This window comes from Bos indicus x Bos taurus, chromosome 18, assembly GCF_003369695.1.
Source record: "Bos indicus x Bos taurus breed Angus x Brahman F1 hybrid chromosome 18, Bos_hybrid_MaternalHap_v2.0, whole genome shotgun sequence".
Lineage (NCBI taxonomy): Eukaryota > Metazoa > Chordata > Mammalia > Artiodactyla > Bovidae > Bos > Bos indicus x Bos taurus.
The window spans coordinates 4,156,022-4,178,280 of NC_040093.1; the positions used below are offsets into that span (position 1 = coordinate 4,156,022).

General features: G+C 54.4%; 1 protein-coding gene across 3 annotated transcripts; it reads right to left on the reverse strand.

The window, feature by feature from the left end:
• Positions 1-139: 139 nt before the first annotated feature.
• Positions 140-20,721, reverse strand: PRKCG (protein kinase C gamma). Of its 3 annotated transcripts, none has more exons than XM_027514818.1 (19): positions 20,704-20,721; positions 19,086-19,293; positions 18,678-18,709; positions 17,586-17,668; positions 13,362-13,473; positions 13,066-13,197; positions 12,147-12,303; positions 11,397-11,531; positions 11,022-11,109; positions 10,480-10,509; positions 6,998-7,150; positions 6,509-6,697; positions 5,357-5,448; positions 5,198-5,260; positions 4,924-5,062; positions 3,840-3,920; positions 2,591-2,698; positions 1,126-1,266; positions 722-1,029 (listed from the first exon to the last, which is right to left on the reverse strand). In XM_027514818.1, the coding sequence occupies exons 2-19, from the start codon at positions 19,253-19,255 to the stop codon at positions 841-843; spliced, it is 2,094 nt and encodes a 697-aa protein (XP_027370619.1). In that variant the 5' UTR covers positions 19,256-19,293; positions 20,704-20,721; the 3' UTR covers positions 722-840. The 3 variants fall into 3 exon arrangements, with proteins under 3 accessions (XP_027370618.1, XP_027370619.1, XP_027370617.1); XM_027514816.1 differs by lacking the exon at positions 20,704-20,721 and adding an exon at positions 19,389-19,535; XM_027514817.1 differs by lacking the exon at positions 20,704-20,721 and having other exon boundaries at positions 140-1,029; positions 19,086-19,533.
• Positions 20,722-22,259: the final 1,538 nt, after the last annotated feature.

Here is a 22,259-nt window from a genome sequence, read left to right on the forward strand (position 1 = left end):
CGTTTCCCTCCTCTCTCTCTGCAGCCTCTACTCAGCCTCTGTATGTGTGTGTGTGTGTGTTTCTATGTACAGTCATTGTCCCACCTCCATCCCCCTTCATTCTCCAAGTTTAGAAGAAAAACATCCAAACACTTGAACATAAGCATCCCAAATTTATTCTCCAGCAGTTGTGGCTGGGCGGAAGAGGGGGCACGGAGAGTCCCGAGAGTGGCAGGCATTTGGGTAGAGGTGGGGTTCCGAGCAGGACTGGAGGAGCCATGCGGTGATAGGTCTAGGGGTGGGGGAGCCTAGGACAAAAGCTGACAGAGAACAGGGGCGGGGAATATCTTCCGTATGTCCCAGGAATCCCTAGAGCGCAGAACAGGGGCACTGGAGCAAGGGGGCACAGCCTCCCACTTACTCTGGAACTGGAGCGGAGGTGGGAGGGGCCTCGGAGGTGGGGGGATGTTCTGGAATCCTAGTCTAGAACAGCCCATCCCATGAGACTGTTTCCCAGGAAGAAGAAGAAGGAAAAACAAAACAAAACAAAAAAAGGAGAATTGGGATGGTGTTGGCAGTTCTGTAAGTTGATGGAACAGAGTCCAGGACGCTCAGGCAGGTCAGAATCTAGGGCTCAACAGCAGCAGAATCTAGCACACGGTAAGACTCTAGAGATTGTATTGGGAGTGCGGAAAGCCAGGAACGCTTGGGCGGGGCGGCTAGAACCCGGGGGGGCGGGGCAGAGGCCAGAACGCTGGGGAGCCATATCTAGAATTGGAAAGGCGGGTGGCATGGTGAGGCGAGGGCCAAAGCCGGGGCGGAGGAGGGAGCCGTGGGGACGCCTGGTGGCGGCAGGTGGGATTACATGACTGGCACAGGCGTTGGGCTGATGGGGCTGCGGGCATCCGGGTGCACGAAATCCGGGTTGACATAGGTGAAGCCCTGGAACTCAGCCTGGTCGATGCTGGCCAGAACCAGGCGGTCAGGGGGTGTCAGCGCCGGCGCCGCCCGAGTGAAGAACTTGTCGAAGTTCTCGCCGCTGCGGCCACACTGTGGAAAACACCGGGAGGGAAACGTGAAGCGTCGGAACGCGTGGCTGGTCCACCCTCTTAGGGGCCAGCATGGTGTTCCCGGGAGGGGACTGACCGGGCGGGGTCTGAACGGAGGCGCGATCTCTAATCGTTCCAGCCTGTCCCAGTCGATCCAGCGGAAAAAGCCGTGAGCGCGGATGGTGGGCTCTCCATCGGGGCCTGAGCCCAGGCGCTTGGCCGGGTGCTTGGTGAGGAACTGCAGGGAACACAGAGAGAGACGGACAGACAGACAGAGTCCCAGACAAGGAAGCCCAGAGAAAGACGGGGGTGGAGGGGAAGACGAGGAAGGAGGAATAGAGAGAGACAAGCACGGAGATCCAGAAAGAGAAGAACCAACAGTGGGGGGAGGGCGCGGTGCAGAGATGAGGGGGTGAAGAGAGGAAGAGAGAAAGAGGAGAAGGGGGGATAAAGGAGAAGGGGGGATAAATGAGATGGGGTAAATGAAACTCAAACCCAGAGACCCAGGGACAGACAAAGAAAGGAGCAAGATCAGGATGTGAAGGTGTGAGCGGCAGAGAACCCAGAAAGAGAGGAAGACGATCGGGGAAAACATCCCAGAGGGAAAGTGGCAGAGAAGGAGAAGGCGGAAGAGAGAAGACCCAGAGAAAAGGGGGAACAGAGACCCAGAAAGAGGGAAAGACTCAGTGGGGAGAACAGAGAAGGGAGGAGGAGGTAGGAGAAGAGAGAAGGGAGAAGATGGGAAGGGGTGGGAGAGACGGAAGCCCACAAAGAGAGGAGGGTGGAGACCCAGGAAACAAGCACCCAGAGAGAGGGATGAAGACCCCATATGAAGGAGGGGACTCAGAGAAAGGGGAAGATGGAGACCCAGAAAAAGAAGATGAGAGAGACCCAGAAGGAGGATTGCGTGTGTGTGTGTGAAGAGGGGTTGGTGAGAAGGTAATAGAGACCCAGAAAGAGGAGGACGAAGATGGAAAAGGTGAACAGAGATCCCGAAGGACACAGAAAAAGAAAAAAAAAAACAAGGCAATGACACAGAAAGCCCCATCATGTGCAGATGGAGGCAGAGGAATGGGACAAAAGCCGAGAGAGAGAGATGTGGTCAGAGAGACGTGGAGACAGGAGCTCGAAGCAGAAGCCTGCTAACAACTGCTGTAGGCTAGGCTCCTTCTCCTGCCTTAATACCACAACCCCGGAGGAGGAGACGGTGGCTCCCAGAGTTTTGGTGACTTGCCCCAGATCCCACTGGAGGAAAAGTGGCAGGAGTTAGGTTCGACTGACCCGCTCGGCTCAGCGCTGCCTGCCCGGAGCTGGGGGGTGGGGGGGAAACACAGGACAGGGTAGAGGCCGCCCGTGGACTGCCTGGGGCAGCAAGGCAGGATGTGATTGTTCTAACAAGATCAGTGTGCTATATAAACTTTTTCAGCAGATGGAAGTAAACCGACTTGAGGAGTGGGAGCCTTTTCCTAATGTGCAGAGACACTGCGTGGGCAGTCCTGGATGGCAGCCGTGGGGCGTGTAGGTGCTGGGCCTGGAGAATCTGGAAGTCAGGGGGCTCTCACCCCCTTGCAGATGGCCACAGCTTCCCGGGAAAGCGACTTGGGGTAGGTGACAGTTTGTTCCATGATGGCTTGAAACAGCTCCTCCTCATCTTCTCCATCAAAGGGGGGCTAAGAAAGTAGAGGCGTTAAAGAGTCAGAGGCCTGACTACCTGGCCCCACCTTCCTGCCCTCACTGCCCACCACAAGCAGAGCCCGCCCCGGGGTGGGGGCGGTCCCGAATTGCTAGAGAAAAACGTGACCAGACCGCTAAAGCTATGTCTTTCCCACTCTCAGAGGCTCTTGTTTTCTATCTCAGATGCTTCAGCTCTCTGCACCTCTTTGCTGCTCTGTCTCTCTTTATCTGCTATGTAAATCAGCAAGGTGTTAATTAGGCAATGTGTCATTTAAATAGAAGAGAGAAAAACTGCAGGAAAAAACTATAAAAGCACTTTCTTGGCTGGATGAGTGGCCTCCAGTCTTCTCAGATTTGGAAAAGCAGTATCCAGACAAAGATTCTAATGTGGGGTCTAGGGAGTCTGTTTCTACAACTGAGTGGGGCGTCCTTGAATTTGGATGGGAAAAAAACATGCATCCTTATTTTTTGAAATCTAAAATTGAAATTCAGCCTTATAAATGTAGGAAAGAAACCCCAGCAGTAGTAGTTGTGACTTTATCACTGATGGAAATCACCGATATTTTCTTATCATATAAGAGTTGCAGATATCTCAAAAAAAAAAAAAAATAAAAATAAAACACCAAAAAACCCCCAGTCATCTCTACTTTAAAATTACTGACAGGCCTTCCTACTTACTTCCTATTCCTGTGAGATATTACTATTTAATGCCATTTAATTCATTAGTAGGAAGTCACATATAAGTCCATATTCTAATACCCTTAGACAACCATACACAGTTAAATTTATTTACTTGGTTAAATTATATTCAATTAAGCCTTTAACATTTTGATAGCCAGATTTCAATATGATTGACTTCTTCCGTAATGCTATTGTCTTATTTGATGTATTTAAAAGCATTGTTCTGAGAAAGGGGTCCAAGACACAAAAAGGGGGAAGAACCCCCCAGCCTGTGGGAAGTTAATGTTTCAGAACCATGGAGAGCTCTCTTCTATTTGACTGACGTCCCCACAGCTTCCTACACTCAGCCTAAAGACAACCCTTCCTGACCTGCTCCTCCTGAGACAGGCCATGTAACAGGTGGCACCCCTTCTGTGTTGCCATTAGCCAAACCAGCCTCTCCCCAGCATCCCTTACCTGTCCTGCCAACATCTCGTAGAGCAGAACCCCAAAGGACCACCAATCCACAGACTTCCCATAGGGTTGGTAGGCAATGATCTAGCAAGAGAGGGAGGAAGGTGAGCAACGGTCATTGTGTTTTAAGAAAACGTGGGCCCCTCTAGCTTCACCACCTGGAAACCCTACCCAACTTTAAATGCTTTCAGCACAAACTTTTCCCACTCAGAACGCTTTGGCTCCATCCTTTGGAACATTTGAGAAGCAGATTCTACCTACTCAGAACATTCCTTTGGTTCCAATATAAAGTCGAGCTAAGCACTAAGTTGCAAGTTCCGCCCACCCTCTAGAATATCTAGATAACTGAACTCTCTCCTTACAATGTCAGGTGCACAGCACAGAACTTCAGAGACCAGAGAGTCTTAAATCTGGACACATACCAGATTCTTGATTGCTTAAAGATAGTTGCTGCCAGCCCTGAAGAATTCCAGCCACAACAGACCAGAGTCAGAGGCAGGAAGTGTGTGTATTTTTCAACATCTTCCCAGGTGATGCTGATCAGCAGCTATGTTTTGAAACCATTGGCACTGGTTACTCAGGCAGTAGCACGGAGTCACCAGGAAAGGTCAAGGACAGCAGCATCAACCCCACCTCTCCCAAGGAGAAAAGTCGGGACCTGCTCTTAGTCTGCTTATGTTCAGTCAGATCATTAGCCCCACCTCCCCAACAAAGAGCAGATTCTTGCCCACTTGAAATATTCAGGGGACAGCCTCCACAAGCCTAATGTTCTAGTGGGATGGGCCCCACCCCCTCAGAGTACACCGGGACTCTTCCCCCAGCTTCTTAGAATGGTCCAATAACAGGTCCTGTTCTCCAGAATCCCTAAAGGGGGTCCTGCTCTTTCGGAACATTCACCCACAAGTCCTGCCCACTTTGCCTATTTAGAGACCCAGCCCTGCACACTTACAATACTCAACACGGTTGGAACAGTCCATGACTCCCGTGAAGACCCCGGGGTCAGTTCCCCACATTACGAACACTAGCCTCCCAGGCATATCCACGCAGCGAGCATGGAGAGCACTAAGAGCGGCGGAGGTGGGGTTACCTCGGGGGCTATGTAGTCCGGGGTCCCGCAGAAGGTGCGAGTGGTACTCCCGGGAAAGACGTTCTCCTTACACATGCCGAAGTCGGTGATTTTGATGTGTCCTTCGGCATCCAGCATCACGTTGTCCAGTTTCAGGTCCCTGTGGGTGGGTTGGGGTGCAGTGGGTAGGAATTGCAGGAAGGGGAGAGAGTTCAACAGCCTGGAGCCGTGAAATTTGAATCCCTTCCCTTCTAGGGGGTCCGATTCTCTCCACTGAAAGCCCAGGGCTGCTCACCGATAGATAATGCCCTGGTTATGGAGGAAGAAGAGGCCGATGGCGATTTCTGCAGCGTAGAACCTGGAGGAGGGGACGGGGGGCGGGGTCAGGAAGCCAGAGGCGGGACACCGCTCCCTTTCGCTTCCCCCCCACCCTCCTCTCTTGGCCAAGACTTACGCTGCGTGGGGTTCCTTAAACTTGCCCAGCTGTTGAATGTGGTACATCAAGTCGCCCCCGGTGACATACTCCATCACAAAATACAGGCGATCCTGGGGAGGGGGTGGACGGGGGCTTAGAGGCAAGGGCACGCCCACCAGGGGAGGGAAACGTCCATTCCTGCCCACTCCAGACCAACGCAGAAGGCTCTGGGCCCATGCAATCAGAAATCCAGAGCAACTGTCCACGCCTACCTGCCATCACAGAATCTCTACCCACTCCATCCTCTGTTACTCTGAACTGTTGGGTGTTCCCCTCCTCCCTTCCCAGGATTTAAGATTGAGGTCCACCATTTGCTTGAAATCTCAGGAAAACTGAAACCTCTTTCCATATCCACTCACTCACACATCCAGTCTTGGCCACCTGCTAGGGACCAAAGCTGTTCAGACTTCACTTGTGAATGATACTAATTTTTAAATTACTTTTTAATTTTTGGCTGCACCTTGCCGGCTTGCGGGGATCTTAATTCCCCAACCAGGGATCGAACCAGGCCCCCTGCAGTGCAAGTATGGAGTACTAACCTCTAGACCAGAAGGGAATTCCCAATTAAAAAAAAAAAAAAAAATCCAGGAAGCTGGCTACGCCCACTCAGAGCTCTTCAAAGTAGAGTCACGCCCTCTCTAACCTCTGACAGTTCTGACTTGTTGTCCCATTTCAGTCTTCGGAAACGCCTTATTTCTGATGACTCCTTAACTAAGAACCCACGAGTGACAGCCTCATCACGCAGAGCCCAGTTGTAGGCAAGCTCACTCAGGAGACGTTCTCCACGCACTCCTTTACTCCAGAACCCAGTACTCCAGAAACACCCACTCAACCCCTAGGGAGTTCAGACCACGCCCACTCAGGCTCCAGGTGCTCTGGCCACGCCCTCCAAGCCCCCTGGGTGCTGGCCACACCCACTGAGGAGCCGGCCACGCCCCTTCAGAGTCCACTGAGGTCTTCTGCCCTCCCCCAAACTCAGACTCTCAAATCCAGTGCTGAGTGTATCTAGGGGGTTGCGGGGCGGGGCGGGGGGGGGGGGGGTTGCGGGGCGGGGCGGGGGGGGGCGGTGGGGGGCGGTGGTGGAGATGAGGCAGGGCCCCTGAGCCAGCCTGAGGCCCCATCCTTTCGCACCGGGGTCTGGAAGGTGGAGTGAAGCTGGGTGAGGAAGTGCGGCCGGCCTCCCGGGCCTCGGCCCCCCAGAGCCAGCACGCGTTTCTCCACCAGGGTGCAGTCCACGTCGTCATCCTGGACGATCACGTCTTTCTTCAGGATCTTGATGGCGTAGAGCTCATCGGAGCCCCGGCGCTCGGCCAGCATCACCTAGGGACAGAAGCCTAGTCCATCTTGGGAACCCAGAGCGCTGGTCCCTAGCCTTCCCTTTCAAGGAGACAAAGAAACAGAATCCCGGGTCCCCCCCTCTCACTCACGGGGGACCAGGTGCCCTGACGTGGCCAGCTACTCCTTCAGGACAAGTATCCATATCTTTAGGCCTCTCTTCTCCAGGAACTCAGAGGCACCATCAAACCATCTTTGGGGCTCAGAAGCCTAGTTTCCCCCGCCCCAACCCTGATTTCATCTCTAAGAAACCCGACCCCTCCCCCAGAGCCCCAAGAATCCAACCTTCCCAAAACTGCCTTTTCCTAGAACCATGAGGAAGCTGAAGTCGGAGATGTGCAGTCGTCCAGGGCTGGCCCCGAAGAAACAGCGCTTGGAGTCGGTGGGACTGGGGGATGGGGAGGGGATGGGAGATGAAGAGGGACCCGTCCGCACCCTCTGTGAGAAAGGGAAGACATGCAGAGCTAGTCAGACCCCGGAAGGGGGTAAGGGGGTGCCCCTCAGAGAGACAGTATCCAGGGAAAACAGAGAAGGGGAGAGAGACAGAAACGGAAAGATGGAGAGAGAAGAAACGCTGTTTCCACACCCATCTTTGGTTTAGGACTTTTTCTGACTTCACCCATAGCCTGCAGGTTTTATTGGGCTTTCTTTGTGGCTCAGACAGTAAAGACTCTGCCTACAATGTAGGAGACCTGGGTTTGATCCCTGGGTCAGGAAGATCCCCTGAAGAAGGAAATGGCAACCCACTCCAGTATTCTTGCCTGGAGAATCTCATGGTCAGAAGGGGCTGGCAAGCTACAGTCCTTGGGTTCACAAAGAGTTGGACATGACTGAACGGTTAACACTGGACTTCCCAGGTGGCACTACTGGTAAAGAACCTGCCTGACGATGCAGGAGACATCCATCAGAGATGTGAGTTCAATCCCTGGGTCGGGAAGATCCCCTGGAGGAGGGCATGGCAACCCACTCCAGGATTCTTGCCTGGGAAATCCCATGGACATAAGAGCCTGGCAGGCTTCAGTCTCAAGTGTCGGACACAACTGAAGAGACTCAGCATGCTTGCCTGGGGAGTTTGGTATTCAGCTAGCACTTAGACAGCTTACTATATGCCATCAATCCTCCCCATCAGCACCACCACCCGATCTCCCATCTTAGAGAAGGTAAGTCACACAGCAGGTAAAAAGTCACACAGTCACACAGCAGGTAAAAAGCAGAGCCAGAAATCAAAACTCATTAATGCCAGAGACTGTGTCTCCCTCCTTTGTGCCTCTCCACCATCACCCAGCAGGTGGCTTGGGTCTGGAGTTGAGTGCTGAATGCAGGTCCAGTGCTTCTAACTTCAGAGCACATCCAGAACCTGAACACGCTTACCATAATTGCCTCCCTGGGCCAGCCTCCCCGATGCCTTCTTCCTCCTCCTACCGTCAGCTCTCGACACAGAGGCAGTCCTCTTGTCCAAATCAAAACCATCTCGGGCCACCTTTAGTGGCCTCCCATCTCACTTGGTCTATTTAATTACTTAAAAAATGAACTTATTTAGGTTCACTAGGTCTTAGCTGCGGCACATGGGATCTAGTTCCCTGACTGGGGATTGAACCCAGACATTGCTGGCTTGCTCCCACCTCAGGGCCTTTGCATGTGACCTTCCCTCCACGGGGAAGGCTCTCCGCCATCCTTATGGCTCACTATTTCATCTCCTTTCCGTCTTTGCCCAGTGGTTACTTTCTCGGTGAAGCCTTCCCCGCTTATTGTAAAATCTCACCGAACAGCACTCCCTATCTTTAGCGCTTCTTTTTCTCTAACAGGATCATCAGCGCCTTTATTTTGTTTAATGTCTTCCTCCCAGGAGAGCAGGAGTGTACTTTTTTCCTTCTCTCTTCTTGTTTGCTGCTATATCCCCAGTGATTAGAACCATGCCTGGCACACAGAGGGCTCAAGTAAAAATATGTTGTTTTGAAAGAAGCAATGCCAGAGTGAAAGTGTTAGTCGCTCAGTCATAGCCGATTCTTTGGGACCCCATGGACTGTAGCCTGCCAGATTTCTCTGTCCATGGAATTCTGCAGGCAAGAATACTGGAGTGGGTTTGCCCTTCTCTTCTCCAGGGAATCTTTCCCACCCAGGGGTCAACCTACGTCCCCTGCGCTGCAAGGCAGATTCTCTACTGTCTGAGCGACCAGGGAAGAGAGAGAGAGGGCACCTGTTCTTTCCTTGGCCTGGAAATCTGTCCTCCTTCTCCTTTACCCAGGGAATCCTGTACTTCCTGTTGATGAAGTTTTTCTCTGACTTGCTCAGGTCTTGCCAGAGGTTTAGGACTCCCCAGTGCCGGAGGCCATCTCCATGATCAAATACATTCCTTCTCTATCTGTAACTTTCATTGAAAGTGGAGCTCCCCAGGGAATGGCCTGATTCTACTCCCAGAATAGGGCATGACTTACGTAAAAGTTCAGGAAATAGGTGTTCAGGAAGTGAAAAAACAAAAAAAAACACACCAAAAACCAATGGAGGAGAGAAAGGCCACAGTGAGAAATGGACAGAAAAACTCAAGGAGCAATTCAGGTGTCCCTTCCTCAGGAAAGTCCTCCCTGATCACCTCCCCCAGCCCCTGCCAGACTGGGTTAACCTTGTGCTTCCTGGGTGCCTGTAGCTTAGTCGCTAAGTTGTGTCCGACTCTTGTGACCCCAGGGACTGTAGCCCGCCAGGCCTTCTCTGTCCATGGGATTCTCCAGGCAAGAATACTGGAGTGGGTTGCTGTTTCCTCCTCCAGGGGATCTTCTCTTCCCGACCCAGGGATTGTCCTGGGCAGGAAACCTGTGAAACCGAAAGTACCCCAGACACACACACAGCTCGCCCTTGGGAATTCCTCAGACGCCTTTGGCTTTTCCAGTTCACAGGCTGACGCTGTTCTGGGGGTGGCCCTGCACGGTCCTCACCCAACAAGAGAGGGTCCTTAGGGGCCACTCGAGGGGGGACACACCCACAAAGTCAGGAACAGAGAAGGGCCTGGGTCTGCGAGAGCCCCTTTCCTGAACCTTTACAGGGTGGAATGACAGATGCTACTGGCCGCCTCATGGAGAGGCGCGCAGTGGGGTGGGGAGCTGGGGGGGGGTGGGGAGGCTGGGTAAGGCCTTGGTAAGATCCTGACCTTTGCTCCCCAAGGTTGATTCAGCCCAGAGGGGAGTCAGGGCACGATGGAAGCTCCCCAAGGGTACCAGTAGCAGCAGGGTTACCAGGATCCTCCCATCGGCTGTGGTCCTCCTACCATTCCCCAACAACAGTAACGCTGAAGACTGCAACGCGATGGGCATAAATACACTTGCCTTGGGAGGTGGAGGTGGCAGAGAGAACCCTGTTTTGGACCTACATCCCCTAGAGCTCTGCTCCTCCTTCAGTGCCAGGAAGAAACAGAAGTGTCGCCACAGAATCCGAGAACCACAGGCCCAGAATGACAGACCACAGAATTCCAGAGCCAGGCCCCACAGCCCATGGAATGCCAGAAACACGGGACCCAGAATTGATAGCTACAGGGTCCTAGAGCCTCAGGACTGTGGGCCCTTGGATCTAAGGAATCTGTGATGCTGTCCCTACCTTTAGGGGTTGCCTGAGGGTCAGACTGACCTCCAGAGCACTCCAATTACTCAGCAAATACAAGACCTAGGAATGGTATGAGTTCCACCCACACATGTGGAAATGCAGACAGATATGAGAGGGATGAGATACAGACCACAGGACTGAAGCTGCCTCCAACCCAAGCCTCTGGCTTTTCTCACCTCGTATAGTTCCAGGGGGTAGTTACAGGCCTGAGAGAGAAGAAAGTCAGAGTCAGAGCCTTCTGGGAGGGGTAGGCGATGGCCCTAAAGCAGGGGAGAGGGACCCCCCGATCCCCAAGCCATGGGGATGGATGTGTGTGTGTGTTAGTTGCTCAGTCGTGTCCGACTCTTAGCGACCCAATGGACTGTAGCCCACCCGGCTCTTCTGTCCATGGGGTTTTCCAGGCAAGAGTACTGGAGTCGGTTGCCATGTCCTCCAGGGGATCTTCCCGACCCAGAATTGAACCCGCCTCTCCTGTGTTTCCTGCATTGGCAGGAGGATTCTTTACCACTAGCGCCACCTGGGAAGTCCTGGGGATGGATGGGAATTCTAATTCCCAGCACTCCCTTAGAAAAGCAGAAAGAACTCCAGGGTCTTCTGGGAATTTTCGTCCCCGGATCAGTTGGCAAGCAGTGATGGAGTCTGGGGAAGGCCAGCTCTGAACTGTGGGAGGTTGCGCTCCCCGGGGGGTTGGGGGCTGGAGAAGTCGGGGTCTGGGTACCTCGAACTTCTGGAGGAGGTTGCAGTTGTCGGCGTCAGCCACCGGCACATTGTAATACTCGCCCTCCTCCTGGTTCAGTAACTTGTACCTGACATACAGACGGAGACCAGAGCGGGAGGGAGGGGGGAGGTTGGGAAGACGGATGGGGCACGGGGGGCGGGCACCCAAGGGAGAGGCAGAGACATCAAAAGGGGGTAAGAGATGGAGAGACGGAAATAGCGAAAGAAAGAGTGAGATAAGAAGAGAGGGACGGGGGGAAAAGGTTAAAACAGCCCAGGGAGGCCGAGACGATGGCGTCCGGGCGGAGAGAGACCACAGCCCCGGGGATGGAGGCGCGGGTGTCGGCGCCGAGCCCCGCCCCCGCCCGCCCCTCACCAGCCGTCCACCGGCGCCTTGAGCAGCTCCGAGACGCCGAAGGACATGGCGCCCATGAAGTCGTTTCGGGAGGTCCGGTCCCAGTCCCACACCTCCACGCTGAGCCGGCGCTCCACGTCCCCCGGCTTCAGGTTGCTGCGGGGAGAGCGGGGCGCAGTGAGGGGCCAGCTCGTGGCTCCCCGACCTCCGTATCCTCGATGCTGGAGGAGCCGGCAAACCTCCTGAGCTGGGGCCTCTTTCCTGCTCTGCGGAGTGTCTTCCCAACCCTAGTCCTCCCGAAGAGGGTCCCTGTCCCTGCCTTGGCCCGAAGTCAACCTAGACGGCTCTCGCAGCCCCCCTCCCTGGTCTTTCGCATCTCTGCCTCTGGGCTTTTCTCTCCGGATCTCTCCTATTCTCCCTCCAGAACCGTCCTTCTGTCTTTCTCTCAGTTGGCTTCTCTTTCTCTTCCTGCCGCCCACCTATCACACCCCGCCCCATGCCGTCTGTGTCTCTCCCTGGGTTGATGTTTCTTCCTCTGAGTCTCAGGGTCTGTCTAATCTCTCTGATCTCTGTCTTAGCTCTAAAACGGTCACCTTCTGTGTCTCCATCCCTCTTCCTCAGTCACTTCATTTTCTCCTCCCACCGCCTTCTTCTCCCTTTGCGGGGCTCCTCCTATCCTAACACCTGCTCTCTGTAGTCTTGTGGGCCACTAGGACTCTCAGACCGTTCTCTGTTAGTCATCACTGGGCCTCCCCTGCAGCCGAGACTCACAACACAAAGGTCTCGTTCCACACAGGGTTTAGCGTAGCTTTCACCGTGCGGGTCTTCTGCTTGGTCAAATTCCGAGGGTCTGGGATGAGCTTCAGCTTCACATAGGGATCGGAGAGACCGTTGGGGTCCATTGGGATGAGGTTCCGGGCCTCGCCAACTGAGGGGGTAGGTGAAGGAGGGCAGATGGGGTTAAGATCCAGGGAGAGGCCCTGGAGCCTTCCCCCAGCCAGCAGTCATGACTTCCAATCTTTCAACTTCCTCTTCTATGACCCATGTTTTTTGTTTCCTTTTCTTTCTTTTTTTAAAAAATCTCTTACTTCTCCAGTACCCAGAAGATGGGGCATGAAGCCCTCTCCTTAGCCAGTGACCCAGAAATCAAATCCAAAGCCCCTGGCTCCCTTAGGATCCTGGCCATATCACCAATGCATGCATGCTAAATCACTTCAGTCATGTCCGACTCTGCGACCCCATGGACTGTAGCCCGCCAGGCTCCTCTATCCATGAGTTTCTCCAGACAAGAATACTGGAGTGGGTTCCCATGCCCTCCTCCAGGAAATCTTCTCAACCCAGGGATGGAACCCAGGGCTCTTATGTCTCTTGTGCCACTTGGGAAGCCATGTAGTAAATCGGAACCTCACTTGGGACCAGTTGTTCTCTCGTCCGCACCCGCCTCCACCCCCAGGACCTTGATGCCTACAACAGCCATCATGAGAGGCAAGGCTGGAGACCAGGGGCCTCGAGCAGAAAGGGGCATGGCCGGGTGGCTCAGCCTGTGCAGGCGGGGTCAGCAGTGTGGGCGTGACCTTTGTGAGGGGGCGTGGCTTTCCTGGGTCGGTGAGAGTGGGTGGGCAGCTCGGGTGGACTCGACCCAGTCCCTGGGATGAAAGGGGCGGGGCCAGGCGAGGAGGCGGGGTCTCACCCGTAACGTGGATCTCATCGGAAGTGGGCGCCCGGATCTCCAGCTGCAGGCGGCCCCGGCGCTCCGTGTGGTCCACGCCGCACAGAGAGGGCACGCTGCGCACACAGCGCCGGTGCACGTTCATCTCGCAGCCTGGTGGCGGGGGGACAGAACTGGGAGGTGGGACTGTGGGTCCCGCCTTTAACTCCAGACCCCACTTCCCCTCCTCCACGCTCCCCCCACCACCACGCGCGTTACTCGAGACCCAGACTCTGCGCCTTTGCAGGGGCCGCGAAGCGCTGGGTTCGCAGACTCACAAGAACACTTCATGCCCTGGTGCACCAGCCCGTAGAGCAGGGAGCCACAGTGGTCGCAGAAGGTGGGGCTGCTGTAGCTGTGCAGACGGAACTTGTGCTTGTTCCGGGGATCCTGGCGTGGGGGGCGGTCGGAAGGAGCCGGTCAGAAGGCGGGCCAGAGGGGGTCCTGAACAAGCACCGCCCCCACCCACTCCCCCGCCCCCACCGCTCTTCCTCTTCAGCCCTGCTCTCCCAGGCTTCCTGCTCTTCCGCCTCATCATTCACTCTCCAGTATTTATGGAGCACCTACTGTGTGCCTGGCACTTTCTTGGTGCGACGACCCAGCCCCTGAGCAAAGCCAATAAAAACTGCAGTCCGTGTGGACTTTACTTTCTAGTGGAGGGAGACAAAATGAACACGACAAATAAAATATATAGGGCCTTCCCTGGTGGTGCAGTGGTTAAGACTCTGCCTTCCAGTGCAGGGGGTACCTGTTCCATCCCTGGTGAGGGAGCTAAGACCCACATGCCTTGGGGCCAAAAAATCAAAACACAAGACAGAAGCAATATTGTGACAAAATTCCATAAAGACTTTAACAAATAGTCCCCATTAAAAAATCTTAGAATATATAGTATGAGGTATGGATATAGGTGCTCTGGACAAAGATGGAGCAGAGAATGCACATTATTAGGGATGCAGGGGGGATTGAAATGTGAAATAGAGTGATCAAGGAAGGTTGTACCAACAAGGTGGAATATGGGAAGAATCTGAAGGAAGTGGAGGCTTCCAAGATCCCACAGTCCCTACCCCATGGTCTTCCACAAGCTGTTCTCTGAGGACGTGTGGGCCACCATGAACCCCGGATTATTCATGGTCAGCTTCTTTCAATGTCTGCTCAATGATGACCAGCCTTCTCTGAGCCCCTTGTGGGATGCAGACTGTGCCCTTTCAGTTTTAGGGACCCAGGTATCCCAAAGATTAAGTGTAAACCACACAGCAGGGTCTGGTTAAATGTGCTTGGTAGTGTTACTACTATCATCATGGCCATGGTTATTACTAGCGATTTGATTGCAGTCCCCACGTAGCCCTGGGTTTAATCAAGAGCTGGGCCATTTCCCATTTGTGTGATTTCAGGTACATGCCCCATTTTGAGCCTCAGTGTCTTGATCTGCCCAATGGAAATAAACAATCTATCTCTTGAAGCAGTGCTTATAGCTCAATTCCAATTAAGCATGAATTTAAGACACCAGGAAAAGCATTTCTCCTTCCACCCTCAGCAATGTCTAAGTATGAAATAATTTGATATTTGCATTTTTCTAAGCAGGCTTCCTTGGTGGCTCCAATAGTAAAGAATCTGCCTGCAGTGCAAATCAAACCTGGGTTTGATTTAGGGGTGGGAGAGATCCCTTGGAGACAGGAATGGGTATCCACTCCAGTATTTTTGTCTGGAGAGTTCCATGGACAGAGGAGCCTGGTGGGCTACAGTGCATGGGGTCGGAAAGAGTCAGACACAAATGAGTGACGAACACTTTGGAGCTTCCCTGGTGGCTCAGATGGTAAAGAATCTGCCTGCAATGCAGGAGACCCAGATTCGATTTTCTATGAGTGCATTGCAAGAGTTTTATAGGGTGAACATTCAAGATCTTCTTAGGATTTTATTTTGAAGTTTAGTGGGGATTGAATTGTACTTGGGTGGGGAAAGGTGTTGGCAGTTGCATGCTCTGAACCTCTAAAGACCTTCAGCTGACCCGAGCTCCCAGTGTTCCTGCCACATGAAATGAGCTGCTGTGGCTGAAAATTCCCAGCAGGGTACCTGACATGGGAGCTGCTGTGGTTATTCTCAGGGTGAAAGTAGCTATTAAAAAAGGAGACAGTACTGGCGTTCCGATTAGGAAGATTAGGGTTCAGATTTTGACTCTGCCCACGACCCAGCTGTGTAATCTTCCCTCACACCACCCTTTTGAGAAATTCAGGGAGCCTCCCCATAAAATGGGACCATGAGCCCTCCCTGAAAGAGTTCTTGTGCAAACGGAATGCAATCATGCATCTTGAGCCCTGAGCACTTCTTAAGCCCTTGATCTGTGTTGCTGACAAGAATAAAAGCTTAATGCTTCACAGAGAAAAAAGAAAGCCAGATACAGAGGAAAGGCCTTGTCCACACTATTTCCCTTTGTTTCCTCACCAAGAATAGTAACAATTTTACAATGATAAAAATTAGTATTTTGCCTTTTGCTACATACCAGGTATTCATACCCAAGGAGTTGGCTCATTCAGTCCTTAAAACAATCCTATCAGATAAGGGTGTGGTTATTAAACCCCATTTTACAGACAAGGAACTGTCTGTAAATTGACAGAGAGGGAAATTAACTTCTGGAAGGTCACAGAACCAAAACGCGGTGCAGGTGGGACTCAAGCCCAGGTGTCCTGGCCCAAGAGCCTCCGTTAGATGGGGACAGGAACAATACCTAACTTTATAAGCTGTTGAGAAGATTCATTCTTACGCTAGATACAAGATCCCTGTTAAGTGCACGCAATGAGCCCTGGGTAAATCAGATGCGAGTGTTTGGTGGTGCTGGAGCTGGACAGGTGAAGGCAGCAAATAATACATATAGGTGCTGGGAGACAGTGGAGCTCAACCTTGTTCTCGGAAGTCATATCCTCTAAACTTCAGTTTTCTTGACCTGACAAGCTGGCAAAATGCCTCGTGGACTTCCGTGGTGTGCTCTCTCTCTTTCTCAATCCGCCTCTTTCTCCATCTGCTAACCATAAAACCGTCTCCAACTCTGTGTCAAACCCTGGGCTAGTCTCATGCTGCCTGACTTCACTAAACTGTCAAAACAAGCCTGGGGGCGTCTAGATTGATGCCTATCCCACACAGGAGCCCTAACTATAGGTGGCTGTTTCTTTTTTTTTGGCTGCTCTGCGTGGCATGTGGGATCTTAGTTCCCTGACCAGGGATTGAACCTCTGCCATCTCCAGTGGGAGTGTGGAGTCAACCATTGGATCAGGGAAATCCTACAGGTGGCTATTTATTAATTCAAATTAAGCAGGATTTTTTGGAGAAGAAAATGGCAACCCACTCCAGTATTCTTGCCTGGAGAATCCCATGGACAGAGGAGCCTGGTGGGTTACAGTACAAGGGGGTCGCAAAGAGCCCGACACGACTTAGCGACTAAACCAAGCAGGATTTTAAACTTCCATCCCTCGGCGGCTAGCTACGGTGGTCGGCAGCTGGACAACAAAGATACAGAATGCTTCCATCATGCCGGAAAGTTCTCCAGGTCAGCACCAGATGGTCACCCCACTTTATAGAGGGTGAAACTGAGGCTCACAGAGAGGAGCCCCAGGGCCAGACAGAGAGTGCAGGAGGGATCAGGGGTGGGCATGGAGGGTGGACAGTTCTTGTTAGCCCCTTGATGTTGGGGGCGGAGAGGAGGGAGGGAATGGTTGTCTGTTTCTGTGTGTGTGTACATGGGGGACGTGTGCATGCACAAATGTGTGTGCAACATGGGGGAATTTGTGTGTGTGTGTGCACACAGGGGTCTAATATGCATCCGTGTGTGTGCACATGGGTGTCTGTGTGCACGGCGCACACACAGGGGGCATCTATAAGTGCATATATGTGTGTGCGTGTACATGACAAGATCTCTTGGGTTTCCTTCTCGGTACCTGCTAAGCAGTTTCCCGTATCTACCATTTTCTACCCTAGTGAACCTTTCTGAGTGTCTGCCCCTCCGTCTCTGAGTTTGTCTCTCCCAGTCTTTCTGGGTTCCCTTTTCCTTCCTCCCATGCTGCTGACTCTGTTCCACTGCTCTTGCTTTCTCCCCCCTCCCCCAATCTGCCTGGGTCTCTTTTTTTTCTGCATCTCTGGGCGTTCTCTCTCTGTCTTATCTCAGGATCTCAGTGCTTGCATCAATTTCCCTCTCTGTCTCTCTCTCTGCCCCTCATCCTTCTGCTTTCTAAATCTCTTGACTCCTGGATCACAGCCAACCTTCTCCAGTGCCGAGGTCCCCTCACCAGGCCTCCTCTCTGTCCCCCACCTGGGTCCCCAGCCAGTCTCGGTCCCCTCTCATTCCCCCTTTCCAGGCCAAGGGCAGGGAATCTGGGCCAGACTAGCTCTCCCTATCTCTCCAGCCCCCCTTCCCTCCCAGCCTTAAAAATAGCAGGAGAAATTGGGACGGACGCCGAGGGGGTGAGGGCGGGGGCGCGGCCCGAGGAGGGAGAACCGGGTGTCCGGGCACTCACGTCCGTCTGGGGGCCCTTCCCAGCGCCTGGACACTCGAAGGTCACAAACTCGTGGCATCGTCGATGAACCACAAAACTGCAGACTGAAGGTGAAAATCATAGAAATCCAGAGCAGAGAGAGACCCCAGTGGACAGAAAATCAGAAAGAGGGGAGACCCAGACAGAAAGAAACCCAGGTGAGAGGGATCTCCATAGGGTTCAATACAGAGAAAATCAGAGACCTTGACAGGCAGAGAGAGACAGATAGACACTGAGAGACAGAGATTCTAAAGGTGGACCCAGACAGAGAAACAGAGATGCAGAGAATCACAGAAACAGAGAAACACAGAGCGCCCAGTGCCTACACACAGCCAAAGACGAGACAGAGACACAGAGGCAGAGACAGAGAGAGAGAGAGGGAGACACAGAGAGGGCAGAAATGGAGACAGAGAGAGAAAGCAGGATCCACGGACAGAGATTAAAAAGTGAAGAGAGAGGCAGGCAGACTAGAAGGGGGGAGACACAGAGAGGTCCTTCAACAGAACGGAGAAAGAGCATCAACTTGGGCAGAAGTGAGTCTGGGGGCGACGCCAACGGCCCGCCCCCCCTCCCTGACTCACTCTGCTCTCAGCAGTAGCAGCTGGTACTTTAGGACTCGCCCCCCCCTCCCCCGGCCCCCATATCTGCCTGCCCCACCCAGCCCCCACCCGCCCATCGGTGACCCCACCCGGCCTGCCCCTTCCTAGGACGGGTGGTGTTGTCATGGCAATGGCAGCCTGGGGTAGGGGGTGGGGGGGGCTCTGACTTTGCATCTCCAGCCCCCCCTTCAGCTCCCCTTTTCCAAATCTCCCTGTTCCCATGGCAACAGATTCTCCAAATATCTGTCCCCACCTGGAGCCGGCCGAGGGAGGGGCCCCCAGTGCCACCTCCGCGGTGGCCCCGCCGTCAGAGCTCCCCCCACCACTGCAGGCAATGTCTCTGCCACACCCCCCGCCCCGCGCTCCCCCGCGCCTCTCTGGGGACCAGCGAACACGTGTGTCAAGCAGCCTAGGCTGCGGGTCCCCAGCCTCCACCCTCCCGAGGGTCCCAGGAGTCCAGGTCCCCTGCTCTTACCTTGACATTGCAGACCCTGTTTTCCAATCCCCCTGTGAGAGTCAAGGATCTGAAGTCAGTGCAGAAAAGGGTGCTGGACCCCCTCTCCTCTGCAGGTCGTGGGAGGCCCGAGTACTCCCACCCCCTCCCGTCGGACCCAGGAGTCTGAACCCCAGCTAGCCTCCTCTTCTCAGGACCCCGAAATCCTGTCCCCTTCGTCCGTGTCCCTCTTCTTTCAGACTCAGGAGCCCAGGCCCCCAGCCTGTTCCTTCGGACCCGGAAGGCCAGGACCCCCGCCTCGCTCTCTCTGACCCAGGAGTGCCGGCCCCTAACCCGTGCCCAGCCTGGAGCCAGGAGCCAGGGCCGCAACCCCCTCTTTCCTGCTCATTAAGGGTCCCCATCCCCCGGGGCCTCAGCCCCCTCCCTCACCATATGAAGTCAGTGCAGTGGCTGCAGAAGGTCGGCTGCTTGAAGAAGCGAGCGGTGAACTTGTGGCTCTTGACCTCATGGACCACCTTCTGCCTCAGAGCCCCCTTTCTGCAGAACAGGGGCCGGGGTCCGCCCTCTGAATCGCCTCCGCCGGGGCCCAGGCCGGACATGGCCCCCGGAACGTAGCAGGGACCGGGATCCTGCCTGTCTGGGGAAACAGGTGGAAGGGCGACTAGCCGGAGGCTCGGCAGGACAGAAGAGCCGGCGGGAGATGCCGCGGTGGGAGTGAGAGGGGCGAGGCACCTCCAGGAGCCGAGCGCGCGGGGCCGGGAGCGGAGCCCCGGGGCGCGCCGGCTCCGCCAGGGGGAGCGAGAGCCGAGAGCACGGGCGCGGAGGAGCCGGAGGCACGGGCGGCGGCGGTGGTGGGAGCTCCGGCTCCGGCACCTGCTGAAATGTGGGAGCCCCGGGCGGGGGGAGGTGTTGCCATGACGACCGAGGGGCGGGGTTTCGGCTTAAAGGCGTCCCCCAACCCCCTTCCTGGAGAGCCCAGGGACTATTCCCTCCGTCTCCAACACACACACACACGTGCGCACACCCACTCCGGAGGCCGGGTGAGGGGGGGGGGGGGGGAGGGCATCCTCTGAGCTGTGCCCTGCCCCCTCCCCAATCTGCCGCAAGCCCAGTCCGGACCCCCTCCAGGGTGCCGCGGCGACTCCTGTGAGCCCACCGCAGCTCCGCTAGGATCTCCGTCTGACTGTCTCCGTTTCATTGTACAAACTTTGTATTGGTGCTGAGATCCAACGGTGAGCAGGAGGGAGTCTTGGCGTCTCACTTTTTCGGATGTCACCCAAGTCTCGAGTTCTCCCTCTGGGCTTCTTGTGATTTTTGTACGTCTGTGTCTCCCTCCGGGAGTGTCCCTTTCCCTCGGCCTCTGTTCCTCTCCCTGTATCCCTATAGCTTTCTCTCTGTTTCTCTGGTTGGGTCTGGGTTCCTTTCCTTGTCTCTGAGAATTTCTGTTTTTACTTCTCTTTCTTCTTCGCTGTGTGTCTCCATCTACGTTTGTCACTCCTCCTGTGGACCACCACCCCCCGCTCCTGGGTCTTGGGGTGTCTCTCCCTCTCACTCCCAAGTCTGTCTCCCTGAATCTCTTCTTCTTCCTCCCTGTCTCTGTCTCTATGGAGCTTTGTTTCCCCTTTCCTCCGTGTCTTTCTCTTTGAGAGTCAATCGGTGTCTCTCTCCCTGTCTCATTCTCTATATTCTCTTCTTTCTGGTTCTTTGCATTTCTCTCCCCTGGTCTTTGCAGATGCTTTCTCTCTGTCCCTCTCCGTTCCTCTGTGCTTGTTCCTCTCTGACCACTCTCTGACTCTGAATCTCTATCCATCGCTGGGGGTCTCTCTCTGAATATTTAAGCTGATCTCTCTCCTTTTCCTTCTCCCCTCTCCAGCTCTATCTTTTTGTCCCTTCTTCACCCACTCCGTATGTCTCTCTGTCTCTGTGAATCCCTCTCAGCTTGGGGACGGGGGGGGGGTGGGGGGGGGTGGGGGGTGGTGGAAGGTCTTTCCTTCGCTCCACGTCTCTCACTGATTGAGTCTGTCGCCCCCCACCGGCTCTGAAATACCCTGGGCATTTCCGTCCGGGGGTTGGGAGGGTCTCTCCGAACGTTTGGCCCGGTCAGGTTTCCTCCTGTCTTCCCCTCCGTCTCCCTACCAGAGTCTGCCTCTCTCTGGTGGCAGTATGTCCCTCCCCCGGCTCCAGAGCGCTTCCCAGTTCCGGCTCCTTGGGGGTGGGAGGGGAGGAGGGACAGGTTCTGTTGCCAAGGGCAACCACGGCCGGGCCGGGGTTGCGAGGCGCAATGCACTCTGGGACTTGTAGTCTGGGCCTGCGGATCGGCTGTTCTGGCATCGCGGCTGAGAACTTTCTCTCCCGGCATGTTCCGCGAAATGGGGCGTGGCGCTGCGGCGAGCCTGGGGCGCTAGACGTCTACTGCACGTTCCTTGGGACTCGTGGGGGTCGGGGAGTCAGCGAATCCGAGTACTAAACCCCCAACGTGGGGGTCACTGGCTTTCCAGCCCCTTCCAGGCGTCCGCCGTCCCCCAGGATCAGAGGACAGGGGGCGGGGGGTGGCCCCGAAAACGGACCTAGGAACCCCACCACGCTCTGTTCTAGTTCGGCTTGGGTTCTTCTCGAATTGCCAGCATATCACCCTTGATCCGACAACTGTCCTGGTGCATTCCAGAAGAGGGTCAAGCGTGGGGTGGGGAGGGAGACGCCGTTCGAAAAGGTGGGGATTGATTTAGGTCCGAATTCCGGGGTGGACAGTGGAGACTTTTCCTCCCCAAAAGGGCGTAAGCCTGCTCTAGATAGCCCTCCCCCGCCTCCAGCAGGACCCTTCCTCTTTTTGCAGTATCTCTTCCCAATTGCTTTTGCGGCTGTAGGTGGAGAAAATGGGTTGCACGATCCTTGAATTTGCCCCCAAATCATGCTACTTATGTATTTGTGATCGTCCTGGAGAAACCTGACAAGATGACCTTCTGTGGGACAGAGATTCGTGGCAGGAGTAATTCATTTCATCTTCTTGGAAGTGTTCTGTTGACCATGTGTGTCAGGGAGCTTAGCACTGAGGGTAAAATGGAGCTGAGAGTGGGAATTCAGGCAGGGTCAGATCCTGAAGGCCTTGACGGAGGGGGTTTGGTGTTACCTTTGGGCAATGTGGAGCGTGATATGGAAGGATTTGAGCAGAAGAGAACAGGACCAGATCCGGATGTTGAAAGCAAGGCACCCTCCTGGGGCAAGGTGGGCTGCAGGTAAGGTAGTCCAAGGAGGAGGCTGGAACAGCTTGGGTGAAGCAAAACTAAAGGACCTTGGAGAATGAGACAGATATAAACAGCATTTTGTTGTTGTTGAACTGCAGCATGCCGGGCTTCTGTCCTTCACCATTTCCAGGAGTTGGCTCAAACTCTGTTCTTTGAGTCAGTGATGCCATCCAACCGTCTCATCCTCTGTCGGATTTAGGAAGAATACAGTGTTTGATGACTGAAAGGGGAGATGGTAAGAAGTGGTGCCTGGGTTCTGCCGCTCTCAGAATGAGACATGGTATTTCTCAGATGCTTGTGGGACTCCGAAGAGGGATCTTTATTCTTTTTTACAAATTACTTTTGGCTGTGCTGGGTCTTT